Raw genomic sequence first — 22,753 nt, forward strand, 5'->3', positions numbered from 1 at the left:
TTATTATTGTGTTGACATAATTTTGACATTGGCATTCAGGACTAAAGAATGGTCAGTCAGCTAAAGGTGCCTCTGAGGAAGAAATTGAAAACAGAGAAGGAAGTCGTTCAAAATCCCACTGTAAATTATTTGCAGGGAAGGGGTAAGTTCTCACAGCCTTTAGTTTCCTGTATTTTAGATAGTCAGTGACCCCTGCGCACTCCCTGCCCGTTCTCCACATCCATCCTGTGTTCCCACCTGGATGAGACCCCTCCCTGCACTTGCTCACGCAGGCTCACGCTCGTTCACACTCATGCAGGCTCACATGCAGCAGACTCATGCTCGTTCACGCTTATGCTTGTTCCCGCTCATGCTCGCTCACGCAGGCTCAGTTGACTTTCCTGAGAGCCTTCTACAACTTCTGCCCTCCTACAACTTTTGCCTGTCCTCCTTTCAGGACTGCATTTCCTTCTCTTTTAAGTGTTTTCAGTCTTCAGCCCTGAGGATGACTTAGGTACCCTCTGCTGCTTATAAACAAATTCCCATGTATCTCTTTAAGCACTTTTTATAACAAATTGAAATCATTGATTTTTTTTTTTTTTTTTGGTCAATATTTCCTACTCTGTGATTTTTCAAGGGAAGGGAGTATTTTACAGCCTTTAGTACCTAGAATAGGAATTGCTATAATGTGTCAACTTACATTTGTTGATGAGTGAATGAATGAATGAATGAGTAGGCCCATCCACGCCATGTTGATTTATTTGTTGAAGAGAAAAGTGAATATTTTTAGTCTCCTGTTATCCTCCTGTTGGGTGGTAATACTACTTCTTGTCTCACTTTAAAAGCCTATGCTTTTTACCCAACATCTTTCTTTATGGCCCACTTCTCAGGACTACAGAAACTCTTCATTCCGAGCACCAAGGTCACCTCTCAAAGCCTTTATCTCTCCCTTCCACCTTTTCTAATATTGTTCACCCAGCAGGACTCCAATTAAATTCCATTTTATCCAAAAGGTCTTCATGCTTCAACCAACACCCATCCTACTCCCTAGGAACTCCTAACATATTCTTTTCTGTGTTGCCAATTAATCACATATTTCCTTGCATTGTTATTTAACTGTTACATGCATAGTCTTGTCTCACCAACTAAGGACATTTCTAGAGGTCAGGAATTGTGTCTTCTTTCTTTTCCTCTGTATATGCCTTAGTACTGAATGAATCAGTAAATGCAGAATATGCTCAGACCATGGCTAAACCTAGTTTAGCATATTAAGTGGGTTCCCACTTACTAAGGAGGATGATAGGTCATACTTTGGCAAGAGAATAAAAACCCAAACAATCCATGTGAAAATGGAAATAAAAACAAGAGAGCCTAATATGGAATAATCACAGTATTTTAAGAGAAAAAAACTTCATAACTTTATTCTTTTGTGTGATTTATGTCTTTAAGAGCATGATGTTTAGGTAAAAAGAAGAGCATTTTAGAATATGTAAAATTCTGTTATAATTGATATTTGCCAGCATGTTTACAAAGAGCATTATTAAGAACTTAGAGCCATTTCATATCAAAAACCAATGATGTGGAGAATTCAGGGGGACAGCCCTTTACAGTTATGGTGAAGGTAAAATATCAGTAGAGCTTTACCTGTTTTGTAAGGATTTATTGGACTTCCAGAGACAAGGAAAGGGGCTTGTGGACTTTCTCTCCCTCACCTTAAAGAACAAATTCCTCCCTTTCATTCCCAGTGAGACTGTTTTACCCATTCAAGCCCCTAACTGTCCTATTTCTGGGTGAATCCTTGTGCAGTTTGTGAATTTTCTTTTGAGTTGTCTGTTTTCAGTTACTCATTCGTTCATCAAGCATAAATTGGGCTCTTAGAAGTGACAGACAGTACCCTCTAGATGTTCTTATTGTGCATGGATCTCTCTTTCCTCTTCTATTCCTGACAAACCCTGGTTTTCCCAGCTTACCTCTGCCCTTTCTACATACAGTTTATCCCTTCTTTGCTTGCTGCATTTCTGCTTTTTCTTAATGGCCCAGCCTTCATTTTCCCCTCTTTTGCTGTCTTTTCCTGAACTTCATCCCATTTTGACATCATTCTTACATGTGATATAATTACCTCCTAACCATTTTTAATTCTTCTTTCCTCAGCTAGGTTTTAGGTTTCCAAGCACCCTGCCAATTCTTTTCACCCTTCTCTCTTCTCTTGGCCCTGGAATAGGATGTGAGTTCATCACACCTTTCAGGAGACAGTGAAAAGAAATGAGAGTTAGTGGCCGGGGGCCTAAATGCTGTATGACGGCAGAAAGGAAAACCAGGACTGTCCAGGGGGTTCACGACACCTGTGGTCTTTGGAAGGCTCTGTGTGCATACAAACACCTCCATGTAAAAGGAAACTTACAACAGAGGAAGTTGTATCAGGTACAGTGATCCAAATGGCATCTTTGCAGCGAGGGACAAAGTATTTAAGTAATGTGAAGGTAGCAATAACGAGGACAGCTTAACTGTGTAATGTGCCCTGCTGTTTACAAAGCTTTTCCACTTTTGTTGTTCTCATCTCATCATCATTTCTGATTCCATGAGGAATTTAGAGATATGAAAACAGAGGCTGAGAGAACAAGTGACTTATGCAAAATCATAAGTGTTCTTTGGTATAAGGATCAGAGCAGGGGGCCGAGTCTTCAACCCAGGTTCTTTGATCCGAAGCCTTGTCCTCTCCACTGCAGTTTTGTTTTTTTTTTTAATAAGTGTTTTGCTGGGGGTTTTTTTAAGCCCAGGAAATGTATCAGTGATTATGAATTTATATTTCACCAACGTATGTATTTATTTCAGCATCATACATATTAACACAATATGCATAGGTGTCGGTTATTCATTGTTGTGTAGCAAACCACTCGCTAAAGTAGTAGCTTAGAACAATAGATGTTTATTTCTTGTGGCTCTGTGTGTGAACTGGGAGGTTCTTCCATCGTCCACTGGCAGGTTGTGTAGGGCTTGATGGTCGAAGGTGGTGTCACTCCCATGTCTGGGAACTCAGCCCGGATGGCTGGAAGGGCCTGTCACCCCCTGTGGGGTCTTTCATCCTGGGCTTCTCCCGCGATGGCAGAAGCGAGAGAGCAAGTAGCAAAGCCTTAACAGACGGGACTTGGAAGTCACACAGCCTCCCTTCTGCCACATTCTGTTGTTCCGAGCAAGTTGTAGGGTGACCCCTGATTCAAAGAGTTGGCAGTAGATTCCACCTCTTGATGGGAGAAACTGCAATGAATTTGTGGCCCTTTTTAACCCACCGTAACATACATTTGACCAAATAGGTGCCCTTTAGATTTCATTCTCTGATTCTAGAAATTTGCTGGAGTGCTTGCTGCAACTATGGGATTCTTTTCCAAAGACTAACATCCTTCCGAGCCTGGGGCTCTGTGTCCTTGGGTGTAATTCAGGTATCCTGTAGCCAAGCTGCTTTCCCATCAGCAGTGACCTCTTGGCTGCTCTCTTGGCCTGCCAGTGGGAGTGGGCAGTTCACCTAGGAGTAGACCCATGATGGAGGAGCCTCTGAGCACCAATCTAGCTTGGGCATCGTTTAGCTGACCATTATTTTTAGCTCCTCTCCTTAAAGTTGTGACTGCCTAGGCAAACTTGGTTTAACAGGGAATGTCATTTTTGGATGCCACAAGATGTGCCTGGTGAAACCAGGTCAATGTTAAAAACAAACACCAAATGTGCAGAGATGTTGCGTAGAAATTCTCCTCTATAATGGTTGGTTATGTCATGGTTTCCAAGAGAAATGGACCCCCACTACATGTAGCCGGAGGATAGATCCAGTTCCCCTGTGTCAGCTAGTCCAGACCTCCACGCAGTTGGGCTGCTTCTCAAGAAGATGGCTCCTAGATCACAGTTTTTTTTTCTTTACACTCCTCCCTCTTTGCTATATCCAGGGTTATGTGCCTAATTTTACAGGGGCTTCCCATCGCCTCTATAATTTTTCATGCCTTTTTAGATACAGGCTGATAGGGCAGACATTAACTAGTTAAAAATCTAGACCATAATACCTCTACCTTATTTCCTCTCACTGTCAGTCAAATGAGTTTTTAAATACCCTTATGCCTTTTGACTTGTTATTTAATGACTTCCGTATTTTTATTAAGAAGATGAATGAATGGAATATGTTACAGTCACCCCTTTAAAATTTATTTTAATGAGATTTGTCCCAAACTTTTTGTTCTGAAACCATTCTGTGATCAGTTTCTGTCTGTAAATATGCATTCCTTAAAAGTTACTGAGAAAAATCCAATCTGGTTATTTTGAGGTGGCAATCAATGAAGTCACTGTTTATGATGTTCAGACTTAAAATAGGGTTTTCCCTGGGTTGTACACAGTGCAGCCAGCCAGGTTCCCAAGCTCCCTCCTGGCTCCAGCCTCTTTCTGACTAACAGGTTTGATTCTCTTCCAGAACCTATATCTGGAACATTTATATCTCTTGCTTTCTGAGACACTACACTGAAAAACCTGTTTTATTTTTAAATCAAGATTTTAGAAGCATTTTTAACTTTTTTTTTTCCTTATCCAGTCATTTAAAAGTTTTAGATTATCTGTTAGCGAAAATGTTGACTAATATGTGACTTTGGTCTTTACCAAAAAATATAATAGAATATCTTGAGCACATTACATTCCAGGTACGGCTCCCCTGGAAATGTAGACAAACCCAAATCATAGTGCTCCTCCTTGGGTGGCAGGTTATATGGCTCTCCTGTTTCAGAGATGGAGTTTGGTGAACCGGGAAAGGGGTCCTGCCCGGTGAGTGGTAGAGGCAGGGTGTGTGAGCACAAGCCACTAGGCTCACTGTCCCCTGTGGCCTTGAGCTCACTCCCCACCCACCTGTGCCTGGCCCCACCACTTAACCTAACATACCATGTGCTATACTTCCCTTTGTTACTGTAGTCCATGAGCAAATGTGTGCACGGGAGAAAACTGTTCAGCAGCGAAGGAATGTTCCTCCACACGTCACCTGGTGCCATGCAGAGAGCACACGCACCCAAAGGTTGTGTGCAGGAATCTAGGCCCACTTCTGCATGAATTTGGACAAGGCTCTCATATTGTCTGCATCTGTTTTCTTCCCTGAGAGAGAAAAAGGGGAAGAGGGATTTGATGATCTCAGAAGTAACTTCTACCTTTAAGTTCTTTGACTTTCCCAAGCCCTTGAGAGGGGAAAGAACCCAAGCCACTGGTGCTAGGAAACTCCTGGGTGAGAAAGAAGGAACATTTTAGAAAATTCCAGGACTCACAAGATACTGGGAGAGATACATGGTTTGCATAGTAATAGGAAGGGAAGAAAGTCTAAATGAAGTCATCAAACAATTATATTCACTTTTTTTTCATTTTCTTTAAAAAAAAAGAAAAACAACTTAGGAAAGGCAAAATGAAATAAACTTATAAGACCAGTGACTTAAATCAGGGTAATCAGACTGGTTGAATTGTGAAAGCCGGGTGATAATCCAGTTAAGTAGATGACCTGCTGGTCAGTGGCTAATGGAATATTGCTAGTTGCTTCTTTTTTTTACATCTGTAAATAGAGAGTCCCTTACATAGCAGGATTGGAGAATATCTGGTCAAAGGCTGAATCCATAAAAAAAGGGTGTACTCTCTTAAATTGCTTTCTAGTAGAAGGTGGACATCTCTGCCTGTCAGCCTGCTTTGCTGGGTGTGTTGGGGGAGGATGTGATGTGCGTCGCACCCTGCTAGCCCCACACGCTCACGGGCGTGAACTGCAACCTGCTCGTGGCTGCTCACTGGCTCCCGGACCATGTTTGTACTTGCTTCTCCCCAGCTCTTGCTCCTTGACTTTCGCTGAGGTTTTATCTTCGTCTGTTCTCCCTATCCCTCTTTATTCAGCTCCTCCATATTCTTACGGGGTTTTTCTGTGCTTTACTCTAACTTGTGTACGCACACAGACACCCACACCCAGCATTATATGGGTACAGGAGCGTTAACTTCTCTATTCCTGACTCTATGAGAAGACCGTTTCTTTCTATGACTGTTAAAATAAAAAAAGATCTACTGAATTAAGTTCCCCTTCTCTTTGTTTGATCCTCAGTTTTATTTCTCTAAGACGTTGACCTTAGAAGACCATTTCCCACTCATGCCCTGTCATAACAGCTTGAAACACTGTGATTCCAGGAAGAGAAATAAGATAAAAGGAAGGATGCCAACCCCATTGTATCTGGAGGATACATCAGACACACAGCCCATGACCAGAACAAAAGTCATAAATTTCCTTTACTTTCATTGTAGCATCTCGATGTTTGTATTCGGCTGCTTTGGGTTGAGAATCTAGGATGCTTCATTCCCATTCCTCAATCTTGGTTTCCCTGTGCTCTCGAGAAAAACCCGTCTTGTTGATGCTACATTGTATTATGATAATAGACTCTTAGTAGATTACCGTCACACTGTTTCTTATGAAGAGATGCATAGAGATTTTTAGAGAAGGAGCTTTCTTTTCTGGGGTTCCAGAATTCACAGCCTGACATTGACTCTACCAGATGAGGCTGTCAGAATGAAGTCTTTGGCAGGTTGTCCCTTCCGTTCAGCAGAAGCCCTTGAGTTAAATAAAAATTAATTTAACCGCAAAGCTGCGGTGAGTAAAAACAAGGTGCAGCTTTGAAAATATCAGAGACTCCTTGAGGGCCTCATGGAAGACCGAGAACACTGGGCTTGGTCTGGTGTGGGGCATGGTGATGAGTAAGATGTGGCTTAGGCTTGAAGGAGCTCAACACCTTACAGAATCAGCTCTTCCAGCTTCAAGAAAGTTCCAGACTTTTTGGAAGGTAATAAGAAGGGAACACACAGAGAGTGATCTGCCTTCAAGAAAAGAATCGATTAACAGACTGGCTTTCTACCAAATAATGGAAATGAATTTAAGAAAAAGCTGTAAAGTAATTTGCCATCTGTAGCTCCAAACTCAGATCAAGGACTTCAAAAAGCACACATACAGAAAAGCTGATTATAATTTTTCACATCCCTCCCTCTTTGCGTATGGTTTTTAATCTTGGGATCATACAGGTCCCATGTCGTTGGGAACCCAGTGGATTTTCTTACTCGTCTGTCCACTTCTGAGTAGTAGTTTTGGAGTGACTGTATTAGGAGTCCCTTAGCTTCCTGTTTGCTAATGTACATACACATGGGTGGTTGAACTTTCCAGAGCTCCTCCGCCAACTATCTCCAGAGCCTCCGTCTATTGTTCTGCTAGTCAAAGCCTCGAGGATGGTGTTGGAGGGGTGGGAGTGGTGGGTGGGAGGATTATGCAAGGCCAGGAACACAGAGGGCAAGACTCTCAACACAGGACACATCAGCCCAACCAGACACACGTGTCAAAGCCAGATACTTCCTGAGGGTGGCTTGGAACTGATAGGTCCCTTCTCAGAGCTCAGAGAGCATTCTTAGCTCTTCTCTGAGACAGTGTTAAGTTCTTTAGGTCATCAAATGATATTTATTATAGATGTGTATGCTTTTAACATTGTGCTAGGTAATTAAGTTGCTTGTATCACGCCTATACAAGCTAGCCAGTGGAAATTGTCCCCAAATAGGCATTCTCAAAAGGACTTCATCAAATTAAGAGTCTTATAATTAATTATCATATCCATCTGTTCCCAAGACATTGTCTCAAAGAAGATGGCACTTAATAACTTTTTTTTTTTTTGTAAGATTAGTCTGTTAGGACAGATTTCTCTAAATCAGTTCACTTTTTGGATGTTCTCTTGAATTTGGATAATTTATCCAGCTGCTTTTTGGGACTGTTGTAAAATTAAATTATACAATATGTAAAATATGCATTAGCATAGCTCAGATCTAAAACATTCCTGATTCTTGACATGCTATCATGGTAGCATTCCCTCTGTTTTTAAACACATCCAGAAAAAAATTTGGAAATCTATTTGAAGTCCTTCCTTCTCAACTAAGAAAAGAACATCTATTCTGTTGCCCTCTGCCACAGTAATGTTTGGCCCAAAAGAGCAAGTCAACTCATAACTAAAAAAGCCAGAGTCTATATTAAACTCTGATGTTTTTAAAACAAAATAATTTTAGGAATTCCATGTTGTTATTGGACTTATCCCCAGATGGAAGAAAATATGCTTTCCTAGAAGTAAAGCCCTTGTCCATGGAGATGAACTATCTCCCTAGTAGAGAGTTTAATTTGTCAATAATTCACTTCAGATGTGTTAAGCCCTGTTCTTCCTATATTAGTGCTTTACGCCTGTTGCATTTCGCCGTGAAAATGACCACTGTCCAGTCTTCTTTTGTATTTAAGTCCTGAAACAAAGCGGAAGGCTCTCTTTGAGTGGCTTACAGTTTGGCCTGGTCATCACCAGACATTGAATACCTGGCCCTCTGACACTCACTGAAAGAAAGTAATTCAACTCCAGTTCATAGGACTTGGAAAGCAGACTGCACTGCATGGATAATATTGAACCTCAGAGGACTTTCCCCACCCACCCTCATTTGATATTACCATCATCATGACACAGGCAAATACATCAGCTCCAGACAGTTTGGCAAAAAGGTTTTGTGAAGCTATTCACGTGACTAATAAGCAAATCTAAAATGTTAGAAATCCTCCTTCCTCTGGAAATGCCCGAAGCACCCGCAGATTTCATGCATCGTATTTTACTGTTCATTTGCCCCTGTACATTGGATGTAAGTGACAGGGCTCCTCATTGTTGTGTAGACACGGTTTTCAGAGAGTTCAGGGTTATATTTGCCCAGTAGACATTTAACTGCTTAACTGCAAATAAGATGAAGGTGAAGACAGCTTGTTTCTCTTGAACTTGATGCTCACTTAATCTGTGAATATATCACACAGACAAGTGCATCTTAAATTGCCCTTTCCTGACTTTGCCTTTTTTTTTTTTTAAAGGAAAGAAGTTGTATGTCATGGCTCTTATGATATGATCAAGTACTTTGATTACCGTAACTAGGTCATGGATTCCTGAAGACTCTTAATGATACTTCTTGAGACATTAGATTGTGTATTTTTGAGGGCAAGGATGCTCCTTAATATGTCTCTTTCTCTCATTAGTGCTGAGCACAGGTAAATAAATACTCAATAATTGCTTTTAAATAAGTTAATAGATAGTTGATTTGCATCGAGTCCTAGCATCAAAACCCCTTTGTGTGTTTGGTCTGTTCAGGGAATGACTGAGTATTTATTGAGTCCTGGACATTGTGTTACCTGGTGGGAATAAGATGTAGACACTGATTTAAGGAGCTTACAGTCTAAAGGGAAGGCAAACACATATAAATCGTTACAGTTTAAAGTACTACATGCTTTAGCAGAAGTGTGCAAAAAAAAAAAAAAACAGCTCATAGAGCAAAGAGATACTAATTCTGATTTGGAAAACTGTTGGATTTGACTTTTGAGCTGAGTCTTTAAGAATGAGTCAGAGTTCACCAGCTGGAGAAAGAGGAAAGGGCATTCTAGGCTGTTGTGGTCATTGAGTTTTAAACTTTTCATGTGACTTCCAGCTTAAAACAGTATCACTAATCCCTTCTATCTTTATGATTCAAGAAAAATGGAATTCATGACAATGTTGATTCCCCCCCCCGCCCCGATAATAACCACCCCTTTTCAGGACTACATCACTTGTTTAAGATGGTTTATTACTTTACTATTGTTTTCAATTAAAGATGTGTGTCACAGTGTGGTGCACACGGCCCCTTCTTACCCAGCCCTGGGCTACTTCACTAGTCTTTCCCCTCCACTCCCCGCCCTGTAAGTCCCCCTACAGTATATCTCCCAATCCCCACCCCAACATGTAACATGCTCCTGGTGGGCTGAGCCCTTTGCTCCAACCTAAATACACTATATTCTTTCTTGCCTCTGCAAATTTGTGTAAGTTCTTCCTGTTCCTGGAATGTCCTTACCTGCACCCCCATTGCCCCCTGATAGCCACTCACAGCCTCCCTTCACACACACACACACACACACACACACACACACACACACACACACACACACCTCCAGACATTTGTCTTCGGGCCTTTCCTCAGAGAAGGCATCATGGAGGAAGTGACTCTCGGAGGGAATGGAGGACTGTTAGGCCCAGGAGGGACTTCAGTGTTGAAGGTGTTGAACAGCTCCCTGCCCCAACTGGGCTTTCCTCCAGCAGCCACCAATAGTTGGGGTCTCCACACAGACAGGGAGGTGGTTGGTTGGTATCACAGTTTGCACTTGGCCCCTTGGCAGGCTTGGGGTTGAATTTGACCCCAAGACATGTTTTCTCTGCTTCACTTTTTCCCCCCCTCATCTTTAATTATTTACATTTTAAAACTGGCATGCTTCACGTAAAAATATGGCTTCTTTTGAGCAATGGGGAGGTGTAGCAACATGGACTGTGCATTTCATCATGGAATGAATAGTGAACAGACCTTCTTGAGTTGTCTACACAATAGCCCTCTACTCTTTCAGGATTCCTGCCTGACTCCTAAAGACATTCAGGTTTGGCCTCTCTGGGTTTAGCTAACTTGGGGTTGGTGTCGAAGGACCAGATGTGGATGGAGATTAAAGGGGCAAGAAGTTTAAAGACATCATGAAGATAAGGGCTCAGGTGAAACGCTGGGTTTGGGCTTGTGTTGCTAAGGAGTTACAGTCAGGATGAGGCCCAGGCTGGGGCAAAGAGGGAAAGATTTCTGGGGCACAGTGGTCTCAGGGAGGCTGAGAGTCAGGTGGTGGGAGCATGGGCATGGGAGGACCAGGAGCATGAACTGTTGTGATCAGTGAGTAAGGTGTTCGGCTTCAGAGATTTTAGAGTGCTGTGGCCTCAGGAGCGAGGAGCTGGTGTGCAAGACGCAGATTCCAAAAGATCAGGCGAGATCGGGGGGTTGAAAGTGCTTCGTCCACATAGACATGGAGGCCTCCCAAATTATTGTATAAAATAGCTAAGAGGTGGTGAGCGCTTCTCTGTTCCAGGTACTGTCCTAGGTGCTTTTCATATATCAGTTTATTTAGTTCACAGAGCAGTTCCAGGAGATAGGAGTACTTTAATCATCCCTATCTTACATAAAGCACAGGTGAGGCTAAGAGAGATGCTATAACTTGCCCAAGGTCATAAGCTCCTTATGGCGAGAACTCAAACCTAAGGTTGTCCTCATGTCCAAGTGCATTCTCTGACCTCCCCCGCCTTAGGAAATGGAGGGGAGACAGGAGCCACAGAGAGGGAGGGGGCCTGCATGAGGGAGGAAAGTGACAGCATGGAGGATGTGGTCAGCTCGGAGGCAGTTGACCTCCCTTCCAGCCCAGGTGAATAAGTGAGTGTGGGGGAAGTCACTGTCTCACTAAAGACAGCTGTAAGGAAATACCATCTGGGGTCAAGCCAGGTAAGTGTCAAAACTGATTTGAGTAGCACGCTTTGCAGTGATGTTCAGATGTTGAGAGTTTGTCTGCAAGGGGAAGGTTGGGGAAAGCAGAGAGGTTGGAATGGAAGAATGAGTCCCCAAGAAGCAGAGCAATGCTCTTGAGGACAGGAAACCAGAGGATCTTGCACTTCGCACTGATGACAAGGATGAGAGGTCTGGGAATTGACAGCCCACACGGGTCCAAGTGGACGCATGCTTCACGATGCACGCTAGGTCAGCAGCAGCTCAGGCCCCAGGTGGCTCTGGGAGCTCCAAGGCACGTTAGCCACCCCGGCTGTTCAGGTTCTCAGATAGAAGGTTAGTCCTGACATCTCTGGTGTTTGTTCTTCACGTGCTGCGGAGAGGAAACGGAGAAGTTCACATCCCACTGTGTTCTCATTTGTGATTGTATATCCCACTCCTTCCTAAACTAAACTCCCTGAACTGAGAGCCAGAAGCCTTTGCATCCCCGGCCCCACCCAGCTGAGTGCCCCTGCTTGTACTCACCCAGCAGATCATTCGGAAACAATTGTATGTTCATACATCAGCTGATTCCATGTTCCACGGCACCCGGTTCCGATGTAGTCCATGATGCCAGCTCTGAGATGGGATTACCTTATGTTGCTTGTGCAGACTTCCTCTCCACATCCGATCCCAGTCCTCCTTCCCAGAGCGTGCCGCGCCAGTTTCCCTTCTTTCTTCCTCTTGCTCACCGGTCCTCCGTGCATCTCTCACTCCTGCCCTTTTACTCTCCGAGCCCATCCTGCCAACCACGAAGAGCAAATGCCAGCGTCTTTCCCCCAGACCTGAGGACACGAAGGCAGAAAGCCTTCCGTTCCTGGGACTCGGTCGTTGTCAGACTGTTGGGCTACCCACGGAGGGTGGTTCAGGATGCCCGCCAGGTCCCAGCTCTCCTGTTTCAACAGGGGCCCAGGCCCACAGGGGAGTCTTTCCAGCTGGGCACGTACTCTGGTTCCTCGGCTGCCAGGACTGAAGCCCTCTGGAACTGTCCCGACTCTCTTCTTTAGCCATCACGTTGAGCTGGTGACGTGTGTGAAGAGCCATTGCCTCCTCAACCCGCCTGCTTACTGTGGAGCCTGGTTCTAGCACGTGACTACCAATCTTAGAGGAACCATGTGGGCTTATCGATTCCATTTTCCTACCATTTCTACCACTTTTCTTTCAACTTGGCACTGTAAGATAAGATTCCTGAGCCACATGCCAACCTTGAGGGCGCTGTAATCATCTGCCCCTTGAGAACAGCAGAAGAGAAGGGCTACAGTGACGACTTTATTAAGGTCTACAGTAGACTTTGTCATTATGACTGATACTGGAAATGCAAAGGAATATTTTACCTCATTGCCCTCAAGTTATATTTTCTGTGTGTTGGAGCATATCCTTTGATTGCTCCCCACAGGAAAAAACAAGACATAACCGTAACAACAATGCGGGCTGATTTTACTATTGTCTCCGAAAGGGCAAGTGGTGAAGAATTTGCAGTTTCTGGTTGTGAAATCGAGAGGGGACAGCTGTTGGAAGGAAGTGCCTGATCCTCAGAGCTGGGCCAGGTGCTTGTGTGGCTAAGTAACACGCGTGTGTAACTGCCCGGGGGGTGGAAATGCAGGGACATCGTGCAGGAATTAGCTTGAGAAAGAGTGACTAAGGGTTTGTTACTGAGTGAGTAGCAAATCTCTTATGGTGAGCCATGAGAAAAATTGGGATCCTAAGAAACTTCCCGAGGAAGGAGTGCAGTTCTCCATAAGGATAGTTAGACCCTCAGGAGGGAAACCCATTTATTTTAGGATGTTTTATTTACAGTATCTCTCTCCCTCTCTCTCTCTTTTTTTTAACTTCTGAATTCCTGAAAAGAGGTAAAAAAATTTAATCAGTACAAAAATAGTGTATCGAATTTAATTAAACTTGTAGCTACTTTTTACAGAAGTAGGTTTTATGTGTCATCATAATTTCCATTCCTGACAATTATTTCATTAATACACTGAATGGAATCCTAGTAGTACAAGTGCTTTTTGCCCTTTTATTTCCACATTTCTCCGTATTTCCTAACTAAAGGGAGCGCCCCCCCCCCCCCCCCCCGCCTATAAGTAGTAGTTTTTTTTATTTACAGATGGTGCTTCTCCCATTTTGAAGGCCTCCTGCATCCAGTCAGGTGCAGAGTACATGCAGGTTTGGGAGGGACTGTTTGCGGAGAGCCTCATGGAGTGGTTTTCCCTCCAGGATGTGGGCCGGGATATGGGTCTGCTCGGGGAAGATGAGGCCTCGGTGGTTTGTTGCTTCCACATTTCCTCCTCTGCAGGAGTTTATTGTAGGGGAATGTTAGAATAACATTTGGCCTCCGCTCTGCACGGCGCCCACCGCAGGGCACTCTGGTGCTTTGCAGAATAGCAGTGGGAGTAGCGAGGAGGACTCCTCTCCTGCGGCCTCTTCTGGCCCCCCTCTGGCTTTGTCTCCTTTACGGTGTCTCTAGTCACTCTAGTGAAGCACACTATTGATTCTTCAGCTAAATTGTGAAGCCCTAACTTCAGTTCTGAGGATATGCCCAGGAATCTGGAGACACCGGCATCAGGCCTATCGTTTCTTCTCCTGCATTGCTTAGTCCTCTTTAGTAGGAAACAAAGAGAGAGTTGTAGATGTGTACGTATGCTCCTTCTCAAAAAAAAAAAAAAAAGTCCAGAAAGCTTCTTCAGAGAGCAGGCCCACCATGAGCTGGGCCTGACGGTGGAGGGCCAGCAAGGAGAAGGGGGTGGGGGAGGAGGACGAGGAGCCGGCAGCGCGGGCGTGCAGGCGTGTGATTTGCTCCGAGGGCAGGGTGGACGCCGGGAGGCGCAGGGAAAGGCACGAGCCAGGATCGGACTGCTGCAGGGAAGGGAAGGCCAGCGGCAGTAACAGAAGCGTGGAATTTTCGAGTGAGAAAAGAGCTCATTCCGCTCCAGCCATCTCATTTTTATGACGAGAAACCTACCTCCCAGTGTGGCTGGCCAGGGGTGACACATTTCCTGGCAGACGATGGCATGACACAGTCCCTGTGGTGCCTGTCTTCACGCCACGCGTCTCTCACTCCTAAGCAACCGTACTGGGGCAGGAAGGAGGTTTTGTAAATGACTGAGAGCAAGTGCTACGAATCATCATTCTTATTAACATGACAGAACTCGTTGGACTTGGCTTTTTCTACTGGGAAGTGGAAATGAAGCCATGGCAGCTGAGAGCCTGCATCTCTGCGAGCAAGTTGCTCAGAACGTGGGGACGGGTTCCCTTGAGTGGAATCTCCTGGAGGGCTTGAGATGCAGGCAGATTCTGAGCCCTGCGCCAGACTTGCAGAGGAACAGTCCCCGAGGGTGGCACCTTGGAACCTGCATTCTAGACAGGTTCCATCGTCTTGCCCTCCACATGCTAATTTTGAAAAGTGCTGTACCTATTAGCTCTCAGTCTGAAATTTATACCCGTAAAAGCAATGCATGGTTTAATCTCTGAGTCTCTGGATTTATCCTCATTTTTTTGTTCATTTACGAGACAAATAAGACCTGCCCCGCACTAGAGGAATTCACAGGAGAGGCAGTTAAGATTTTGATTTCATAGGATGAGCATGTTCAGCCCCAAGAGTCCGGTACCCATGTGTACTATTGAAGGTCAGAGGAGAGAAAATATCCTGGTTGCCTATTTTTTTTTTTAATGTTTCAAGTTTTTATTTAAGTTCTAGTTAGTTGTTAACATATAGTGTAATCCTGGCTGCTTTTTGATCAGAGAAGAAGGCCTTGTAGGGTGGGTGGTCTTAAGGTTGTGTGGAATTCACCAGCGGCAAAAGAGTTGAGGCGGAGTGCGCCTCGGAGCTGTGGCTCTGGGGGAGAGGGTTGGTTGGGTGAGTAGACTCGGTGAATGGCAGATTGCCCTTGTTGCTCAAGTGCAGCAGGTGGGGGAACCCGTAGAACATGGAAGCTCAAAAAGATAAGTAGAGGCTCGACTTGCAAGCACTTTAGGGGCTGTGCTAGGACTCATGCCTGCCTGGGACTCTGTGTCGTCCGGGAAGCAAAGGACATGAAGGGAAAGCATCGGTATATATTGCCTTTCAGCCAACGCAACCAGCCAGCCTGGGTCTCCTAAGGAGGGGAGTGCCCTCTAGGGGCTCAGATGATTTCTGAGCGCTGTTCATCATTGTTGCTCAGGTGCTCAGATGCCCACTAAGCTGAATCCATACCTACTCGAGAGAAAAAAAGACAGCTTCAGCAACCCACCTGGCTGCAGCTGTGATTACATTATGCAAGGATTTATTAATGTGGTGCCTTGATTGATCGTTATCTTAATACTGAGGATAACATTAGAAGCTTGATTTTTCCCGCAAATTGCACCTACAGGTTGCTTCTTGTTTGAAGTTACAAAGCCCTTAGCCCACGTATTGTATGATTCTGTTCTATGAACTGTCCAGAATAGGCCGATCCATAGAGACAGAACAGAGATTCATGGTTGCAGGGTCCAGGGGGGAGGGAATGGGAAGTACAGGGCTTCTTTTTGAGCTGATGAAAATGTTCTAAAATTAGATAGTATGGTTGCACAACCCCATGAATATAAAAACCACTGAATTGCACTTTAAAGGAGTGAATTTTATGGTATGCTAATTATCTCAATAAAGGTGTTATTTTTTTTATTTTTATTTTTATTTTTTTATTCTTATGTTAATCCCCATACGTTACATCCTTAGTTTTAGATGTAGTGTTCCATGATTCATTGTTTGTGCATAACACCCAGTGCTCCATGCAGAATGTGCCCTCCTCAATACCCACCACCAGGCTAACCCATCCCCCCGCCCCCCTCCTCTAGAACCCTCAGTTTGTTTTTCAGAGTCCATCGTCTCTCATGGTTCGTCTACCCCTCCGATTTCCCCCCCTTCATTCTTCCCCTCCTGCTACCTCCTCCTCCTTCTTCTTTATTTTATTTATTTATTTTTTTTTAAAAAAAAAAGCCCTTAGCCCTTCTGCTGTAGGTGTCCTGCAAATAGCTCTGCCTGAAGTAGCCTTTTTGAGTTCATGGTATAGAAATCTCAGTGTTTTGCTTCTCCCTTTCTCTTCTGTATTTTTGTTTAGTTACTATTATCCCTCTTTTATTCGTTTCCAGTTCTGTTGAATTTAAGAAATACTTACTAATGACTACGCATAGTAGATGCAAGGAGAGCTTGCGGTAAGATTCGCGCTCACGTCACCACAAGCACAGTGAGAGGAACCTTAAGGGAAGTATGGGATCTGGCGGCTCCTAGAGAAGCCGTGATCTGAGGTTGGCCCACGAGGACGGATGGTAGCTGGACAGACAGCTGGATAAGGAGTGTTCAGGAGGGAGCAGGGCTGAGTGGTGCAAAGGCAGCCAGGGTGAGAGCTTATGTGGAGAACAGAGGAGTGACCCGAGCGGAAGGAAAATGAAGAGAAAGACCACAGAGTAGAATTGGGGGGGAAGAGGCACGTAGACCTGACAGTGTTGACTCCTAGGCTGAGCACCTGATCACTTAAATGAGGAGCAGCTGAAGACTTTTGATGTCGGAAATACAGGAACTGGGCCATAGGATGGGTGTGAGGGGCAAGGAGAGACCCAGGGGAGGGGAGGCCAGGTAAGAACATGGAAATTGGTCGGGGGGGGGGGGTCGATTTAGAAGTGACGGTAAGTGTTGACATCGATGTCATGAGCGTCTCTTTCTCGTATGTCAGTCTGTTTCCTCTGCTGCTGCTCCACATGTTTTCTCCATTTTCTTGTTTGCTCTTTCTCTAGGCACTGGGGTAAAGGGCAGAAGGAAGACTGGGGAGAAGGGACAGAGAAAGAATAAAAATGAAGAGAAAAGGTAGTGAGGACAGAAGAACAGTTTGCATGTTTCAGTTGTTTTGTAATTCAGCATTTCCTCTTCATGATTCGCTAGAAGAGAATCTAGTCTCTTCTAGTGGAAAATACAGGGCAGGAAACCTTATTTATTTTCAGGTCAGTTGTGGAGTCTGTGTGCCTCACTGTTCCCATCTGTAAAAGGGAAGAATAGCTACCTCCAGTGTAGGTAAACCAGGGAATCTACAGGAATCTTATTAAAGAATTTTTTAAAACTACACTGGACTCACATAATTTGTAGACATAATAAATTTCCGTGGCAGATGAGGGTCCTGGTGAGTCCCCCGTTCGTGAGAGAGTGAGTGTAAACCCACCTGTCAAAACATAATCCATGTGAGTTGTATTATGTGGAACTATAGGAAATTGCTCTTTGACTATTTTTGACCTACAAGAAAATGACAGTTTCCCTAAAGTTTCAACCTAATAGGTGGCTGCTTGATAGATACCTGATGTGAGCCCAGGTTTTCACCCTTTCTGGTTTCTTAGTAAGTTCCTTCTTTATTAAGGTGCTGATGGTCTTCAACACTTGTTCATCTTCGGTTCAGGGGAAGCTGTGAGAAGACAAAAGACAGCAAGAAGTGAGGAAGGGTTGCCAAGGGGCTAGCCCAGAAGGGGAAAGGAGCTGGGAGCCAACCAGCCAGCAAAAACAGGGACACCTGAATCCTCGGAACTTGAACATGTAGTCATTCTGGGTTTAGAAGCAAAAATTCTGCATCAAGGGTTTTCCTTTGCTAAGTGGGTTACTAGGCAGTTGTGCGCAGTTTCAGACCTTCTGTAATATACGGTAGTAAACAACCTTTGTGAATCTCTACAAAAGCAAGGGAGAGATCTAAATGTTGAGAAACAGGTCAGATGTAAAAGGAGAAAAAAGAAGCCATACGGCAGACTCCGTTACAGTTTTCAGCTTGGTGGGGTTTCTGACAGCCTAGCAGACAGCCTGGCACATAAGTGCCCATATGTGTCCAGGACGGGTCACTGAAGGGCTGAAGGATATCTGAAGAGGTATTTTTTTGGTTCATTGTATACTCGCTGGTGTTTGATTTAGAATTATTCACTGAAACAGGGAGGAAGGTGGATCCCAGAAGATGTGGAAGCAAAGGTTAGTCAGCTCTTCTTGCAGGCTGCTTTCATTATAATCACATGCAGATATCAGGATCAGGGCGTGGCCTCTCAATCCCCTAGCCCCATTGATCTGTAGAGACCGAAGAGTTGAAGTTGTACAAAGGATCAAGAATACACTTGATATATCATTACTGTAACATCACAGGAATAGGATTATCTGCCTAAAACTGCAGTGACAAGGCACATACAAAGGAAAGACTATGGGATAACTTTTGCAGGAACTAAAAACCCAGTTCATCTTTACCCAGCCCTGTAAGGTGATTGTCTTATGGGAATACAGATCTGCCCACATAGAAAAGGCAAATGTTTATCTTAAACCATAGGAAGAAACACTGGTTGCAGCAAAACCTTAATTATCTAACCCCCTCTTCTCCCAGGTGCCCAGCATAACCATCGCCCCACTGGGAAGAAGGCTGAAAGGGCCCACCTCGAGAGGGGTTGTTCACACCTTTCCAGTGACTTGCATGGTCTTTGGTGCAAATTTTAATTGAAGTTTGTTTCCTTTTTTATTGTATGCTTAACTATAAATGTAACTAGATCTTGGGCCTGATTATTGAGGTACTTGTGGACTACATGCATATTTTGTTAAACACCCAAAGAACAATAGGACAACAAAACAATTAAGGGAGTGGGGAACAAAACCAAAATTAATGTGTGTGTTACCAGTTCTTCCCTGCTGGGAATGTTACCCTCCCCTGATCTTGACCTGCACTGTACCCAAATACCCACATACTTCCTGCAAGGATGTCTCTTTTTCGGATGCCTTGCTTTCACTCCTGTCAACCCAGGAACTCCTTGAGTCATCCTCTCCGCCCTCTGATCCCCACTTCCAGCCCGCCCCGGCTGGAGTCTAGCCTCTCCTTCCTTTTATTTCATTTATATCCTGACACCCTGCTGCCCTGAGCTTCTCATTTCCTGCCTAGTTCCTTGTAACAGATCATCAGCAGGCAGTTGACACATTTTGTTCTCCTCTCACGAATACCCACCACTCTGACTTTTCTCTGTTTAGGCTGGTTTCCCAGCAGAGTTGAAGTTAAGGAAGGGTGAGAGCCAGCAGAGCGAGCTTGCAGTTCAAGGAACACCTCGTTCATGCATGTAGAGATAAATGGACATGTAGTAGCTTAGAAGATGCCCCAAATGAAGACTTTCAGCTTTCACATAGCTGTCACAAAGTCCACTGACCGAAGATTGTGCCCTTGATAAAGAGCTCCTCGGTCTTCCATCAGAGTCTGTTTCTTCTGTGATACACAATCATAAATTAAGGTGGCTAAAGATGAGGGTCCTCCCAGACACAGTCACACTGGCAAATAGGGACTCAAAAGATACTTACTCAGTAGCTGAAAGAAGGGTCAGAAGAATGTCTGAAAAACACCAAGAGGTCAACAGCAACAAAGCAGCAACACAGAGCACCCCTTCCACGTGAGCCCTTGCAAGCATCACTGGTTTATGGATAACACCATAATGTATGCACGTAAACACGGCCCCGCATCATCAAGAGAACGCAGGTTATGCTGGTCTGGTTAAGTAAGAAATGACATAATGCATTTTAGGAATATTTCTGTGAAAATGGTTAAAATTAAAAATACAGGTGTATATTAAGGAGATGAGCCTCAGTTATTGGGAATGCAAATTAATGTTAGCACCCACTCCCCATTTCCCCGTGACCCCAGAAACCCAGGACAGCATCCTACAGACAAGCTTGTGCCACAGCCCCTGCCACCTTGTGGGCTCCCGACTTCTATGTTGTTGTTTATTCATGGGGTTTTCCTTCCCTTTTCTTTGGTTTCAGATGCGAGTGTCTCTCTGGCTTATGTGGTTTCCCCGTGTGTGAGGTGGGATCCACTCCTCGCATAGTCTCTCGTGGAGATGGAACACCTGGAAAGTGCTGTGATGTCTTTGAATGTGTTAATGGTACGTGGGGTTTCTCTTGTTCTCAGAGAGTGTACATTCGTGCAGGAGGAGGGGAGGGTTCCATCTGGCCGCTTCTGCCTTTTGCAAGGCAGGGCATATACTCGGGGGCTCAGAGCAACTCCCTCAAGAAAGAAGGTTTGCTTGAGACCCCACAGTGCAGCAAAGGCAGTGAGGAAAGGGGACCCTCGTTCCATCCATCGGAAAGAGGATTTCGGAGGTGGAGGCCCGGATTTCATGTAGCTGTCATATTCTGCTGTGTTTCAGTAGTGCAGAAATGTTAGGATTTCGCGAAAAGGATCATGGAGCCTGTAATCATTCTGCTGCTGCTGTCAGGAGCCAGTCTGTAGGACGAACACCACACCGAAGCTACCACAGCCTGAGACAGGAGCGGCATTGCTCGTCTAGCGGAGTCTTTTCCTACTTAAAGAGCACGTCTTGGACCAGTGCTGGGTCCTTCATATTGGCCTGCTTTCGGCTTGAGCCTTGTGGCCCAGAAAAAGCATTCTTCAGTCACAAGATCCCTTCAAATAGAATCCGCCTGCCCCTCCCTTTCACCTTTCACAAGAGGGCTCGGTGTTTGGTGACATGGGGCTGATTGAATTTAGATGCTAGAAGGGAGAAGAACCTAAGACCTGTCCCTCCCTCAGAATTTTCAGAAGGAAAACAAAGGATAAAAGTCAAGCAAGTGAAATGTCAATAATTCTAGCCCTGTTGAGTCAATACCTAGACACAAGGAAAATGAAGATGCATTTGGACAAATCCAACAAAATCACACGTGCAGAAACCCCCATAGTAACTGCTACCTCTAAGACACCAGAGTTCAGAAGAATTTCTGCCCTCTCTCAAGCCTGCCCTCTTCCCCAAGAAAATTCAAATTGAGTCCTGTTTCATTGCGTCCCGTAGTTTTGAGTGCAGTGGCCGCCTGTCCTTTTGTTTTGCTTGGAGGAAACACTTGTGGTATGGCTTCAGGGTCGAGAGAACATAGATTGGAACCGAATGATCTCGCTTTGCGAATTGGTTCCTCTGCTTACCAGCTGTGTAACTTCGGGTGCCTCTTGGTCTCCCGGGGCCTCAGTTTCCACATCTGTCAAATGGAGTGAATAACAGTCACTTAGATGAGGTTTTATATGGGAAGCAGTTACCGTGGTGCCTCAAGAGCAAATGGTCTTTATTTTGGGGTACCCGCCTCCTGTTCACATCCACAAACACGGTTCTGGATATTTCCGAGGGGATAGAGAAGGTGAGATGAGCTTCCTGACTCAGACCTCACGGATACAAGGCAAAGGGTAGAAGTCTGTGCTCAGTGCTTCTCCTCACCTAGAGTCGTGTGTGTTAAACACCAGCAAATGGCCCAGCTTTTTCCCTGGTACCGCTGCAAGGTGTATTTGTAAGTGACATTCTGTGGGTATTTAACTCCTACCGCTTGAGACCAGTAGTCGCTGCGTCCCCTGTGCTCCCAGCATCTCAGATGCGCTTCCTTCCAGGACCCCTTACTCTGCCAGGTGCTCTCATGTCTGTGTCTAATTCTCACATCTGAACCGCCAGAGGGCAGAGAGTCTGTCCTTGTGTCTGTGGGTAGGAACATGTTGTCTGCCTCACAGAAGGCACCCAGGCTTTCTTGGGGGAGTGAGTGAGCAGATTCATGTCATCTTATAGTTCCCTCTAGAGGTGGCTATTAAATACCAGCCCACAGAGGGGTTACTTTGTGGGAATCCTCCATCTTTTACTGCCCTTCCTGAAACATTAATCTTGAAAGTCATTTGTCCCCTGGAAATACCACGGCTAGCAATACAATTTGCTCTTATGTCCTCAGGGTGAGGAAGAGGAGTGCGTTTCTTCTTTCCTTGCATCTCGATTATAGAAATTCATTGTCATGCCCTTCTTATCAGGACATTGACTTCACATCTCACCCCGGCGTGGTGTAATTCAGACAGCTAAGGACTGCACCCCACCTCAGGGGCCTCAGATGAATCTTTGGGGCCTGCTCCCGTTTATAGCCTCACTTTTTATAGAGCTCTGAGTCCAGGAATAGGACTTGCCATCTGCCATGAGAAAATGCAGAGATGACAGAACTGATACTTGCACTGTTTTGGGGGTGCCTCTTTCTTGACACCACAAACTTGGGTCATCTTTGCTTTATTTATTGTCCTATTTAGTGTCTCTATTACTATCTTAGTCACTGAGTTGTAGACGAGACTAGAAACATTAATGCTATGAAGATTCATAATCAAGGAATAACAATAATGTGTAAAGACATTCTATCTCCAAGTCTATATTTTACTTCTTTTGAGATATACATACATACACACACATATGCACACACACACACATCTGTGTGCCTGGGAAAATCTTACTATTGTCGTAAGGTCATCGTTAGAGGGTATTACATATCAAAAACTCATTGTTATCACTTAGAAAGGCAGAGGTCTGTATATTTATAAAGCTCTGCTTATCCACAAGAGATTTCAGGTAACTTTATAGCAAAAAC

General features: G+C 44.6%; 1 protein-coding gene across 7 annotated transcripts in view; it reads left to right on the top strand.

The window, feature by feature from the left end:
* The window catches only part of CRIM1 (cysteine rich transmembrane BMP regulator 1), a 186,645-nt gene that overhangs the window by 87,047 nt on the left and 76,845 nt on the right, over positions 1-22,753 (top strand). For 6 of the 7 annotated variants that reach the window (XM_064572106.1, XM_045884401.3, XM_045884400.3 and 3 more), the window contains one exon: positions 20,144-20,265. The exons of the other annotated variant lie outside the window; for it this stretch is intronic. In XM_064572106.1, coding sequence (XP_064428176.1) covers positions 20,144-20,265 — 122 coding nt within the window. The remainder of the gene's footprint in view (positions 1-20,143; positions 20,266-22,753) is intronic. 7 annotated transcript variants of the gene reach the window in all.

The sequence above is a fragment of the Mirounga angustirostris genome, unplaced genomic scaffold, assembly GCF_029215605.1.
Source record: "Mirounga angustirostris isolate CCGP_5_RB_7025 unplaced genomic scaffold, mMirAng1.0.hap1 SCAF_10, whole genome shotgun sequence".
NCBI lineage: Eukaryota > Metazoa > Chordata > Mammalia > Carnivora > Phocidae > Mirounga > Mirounga angustirostris.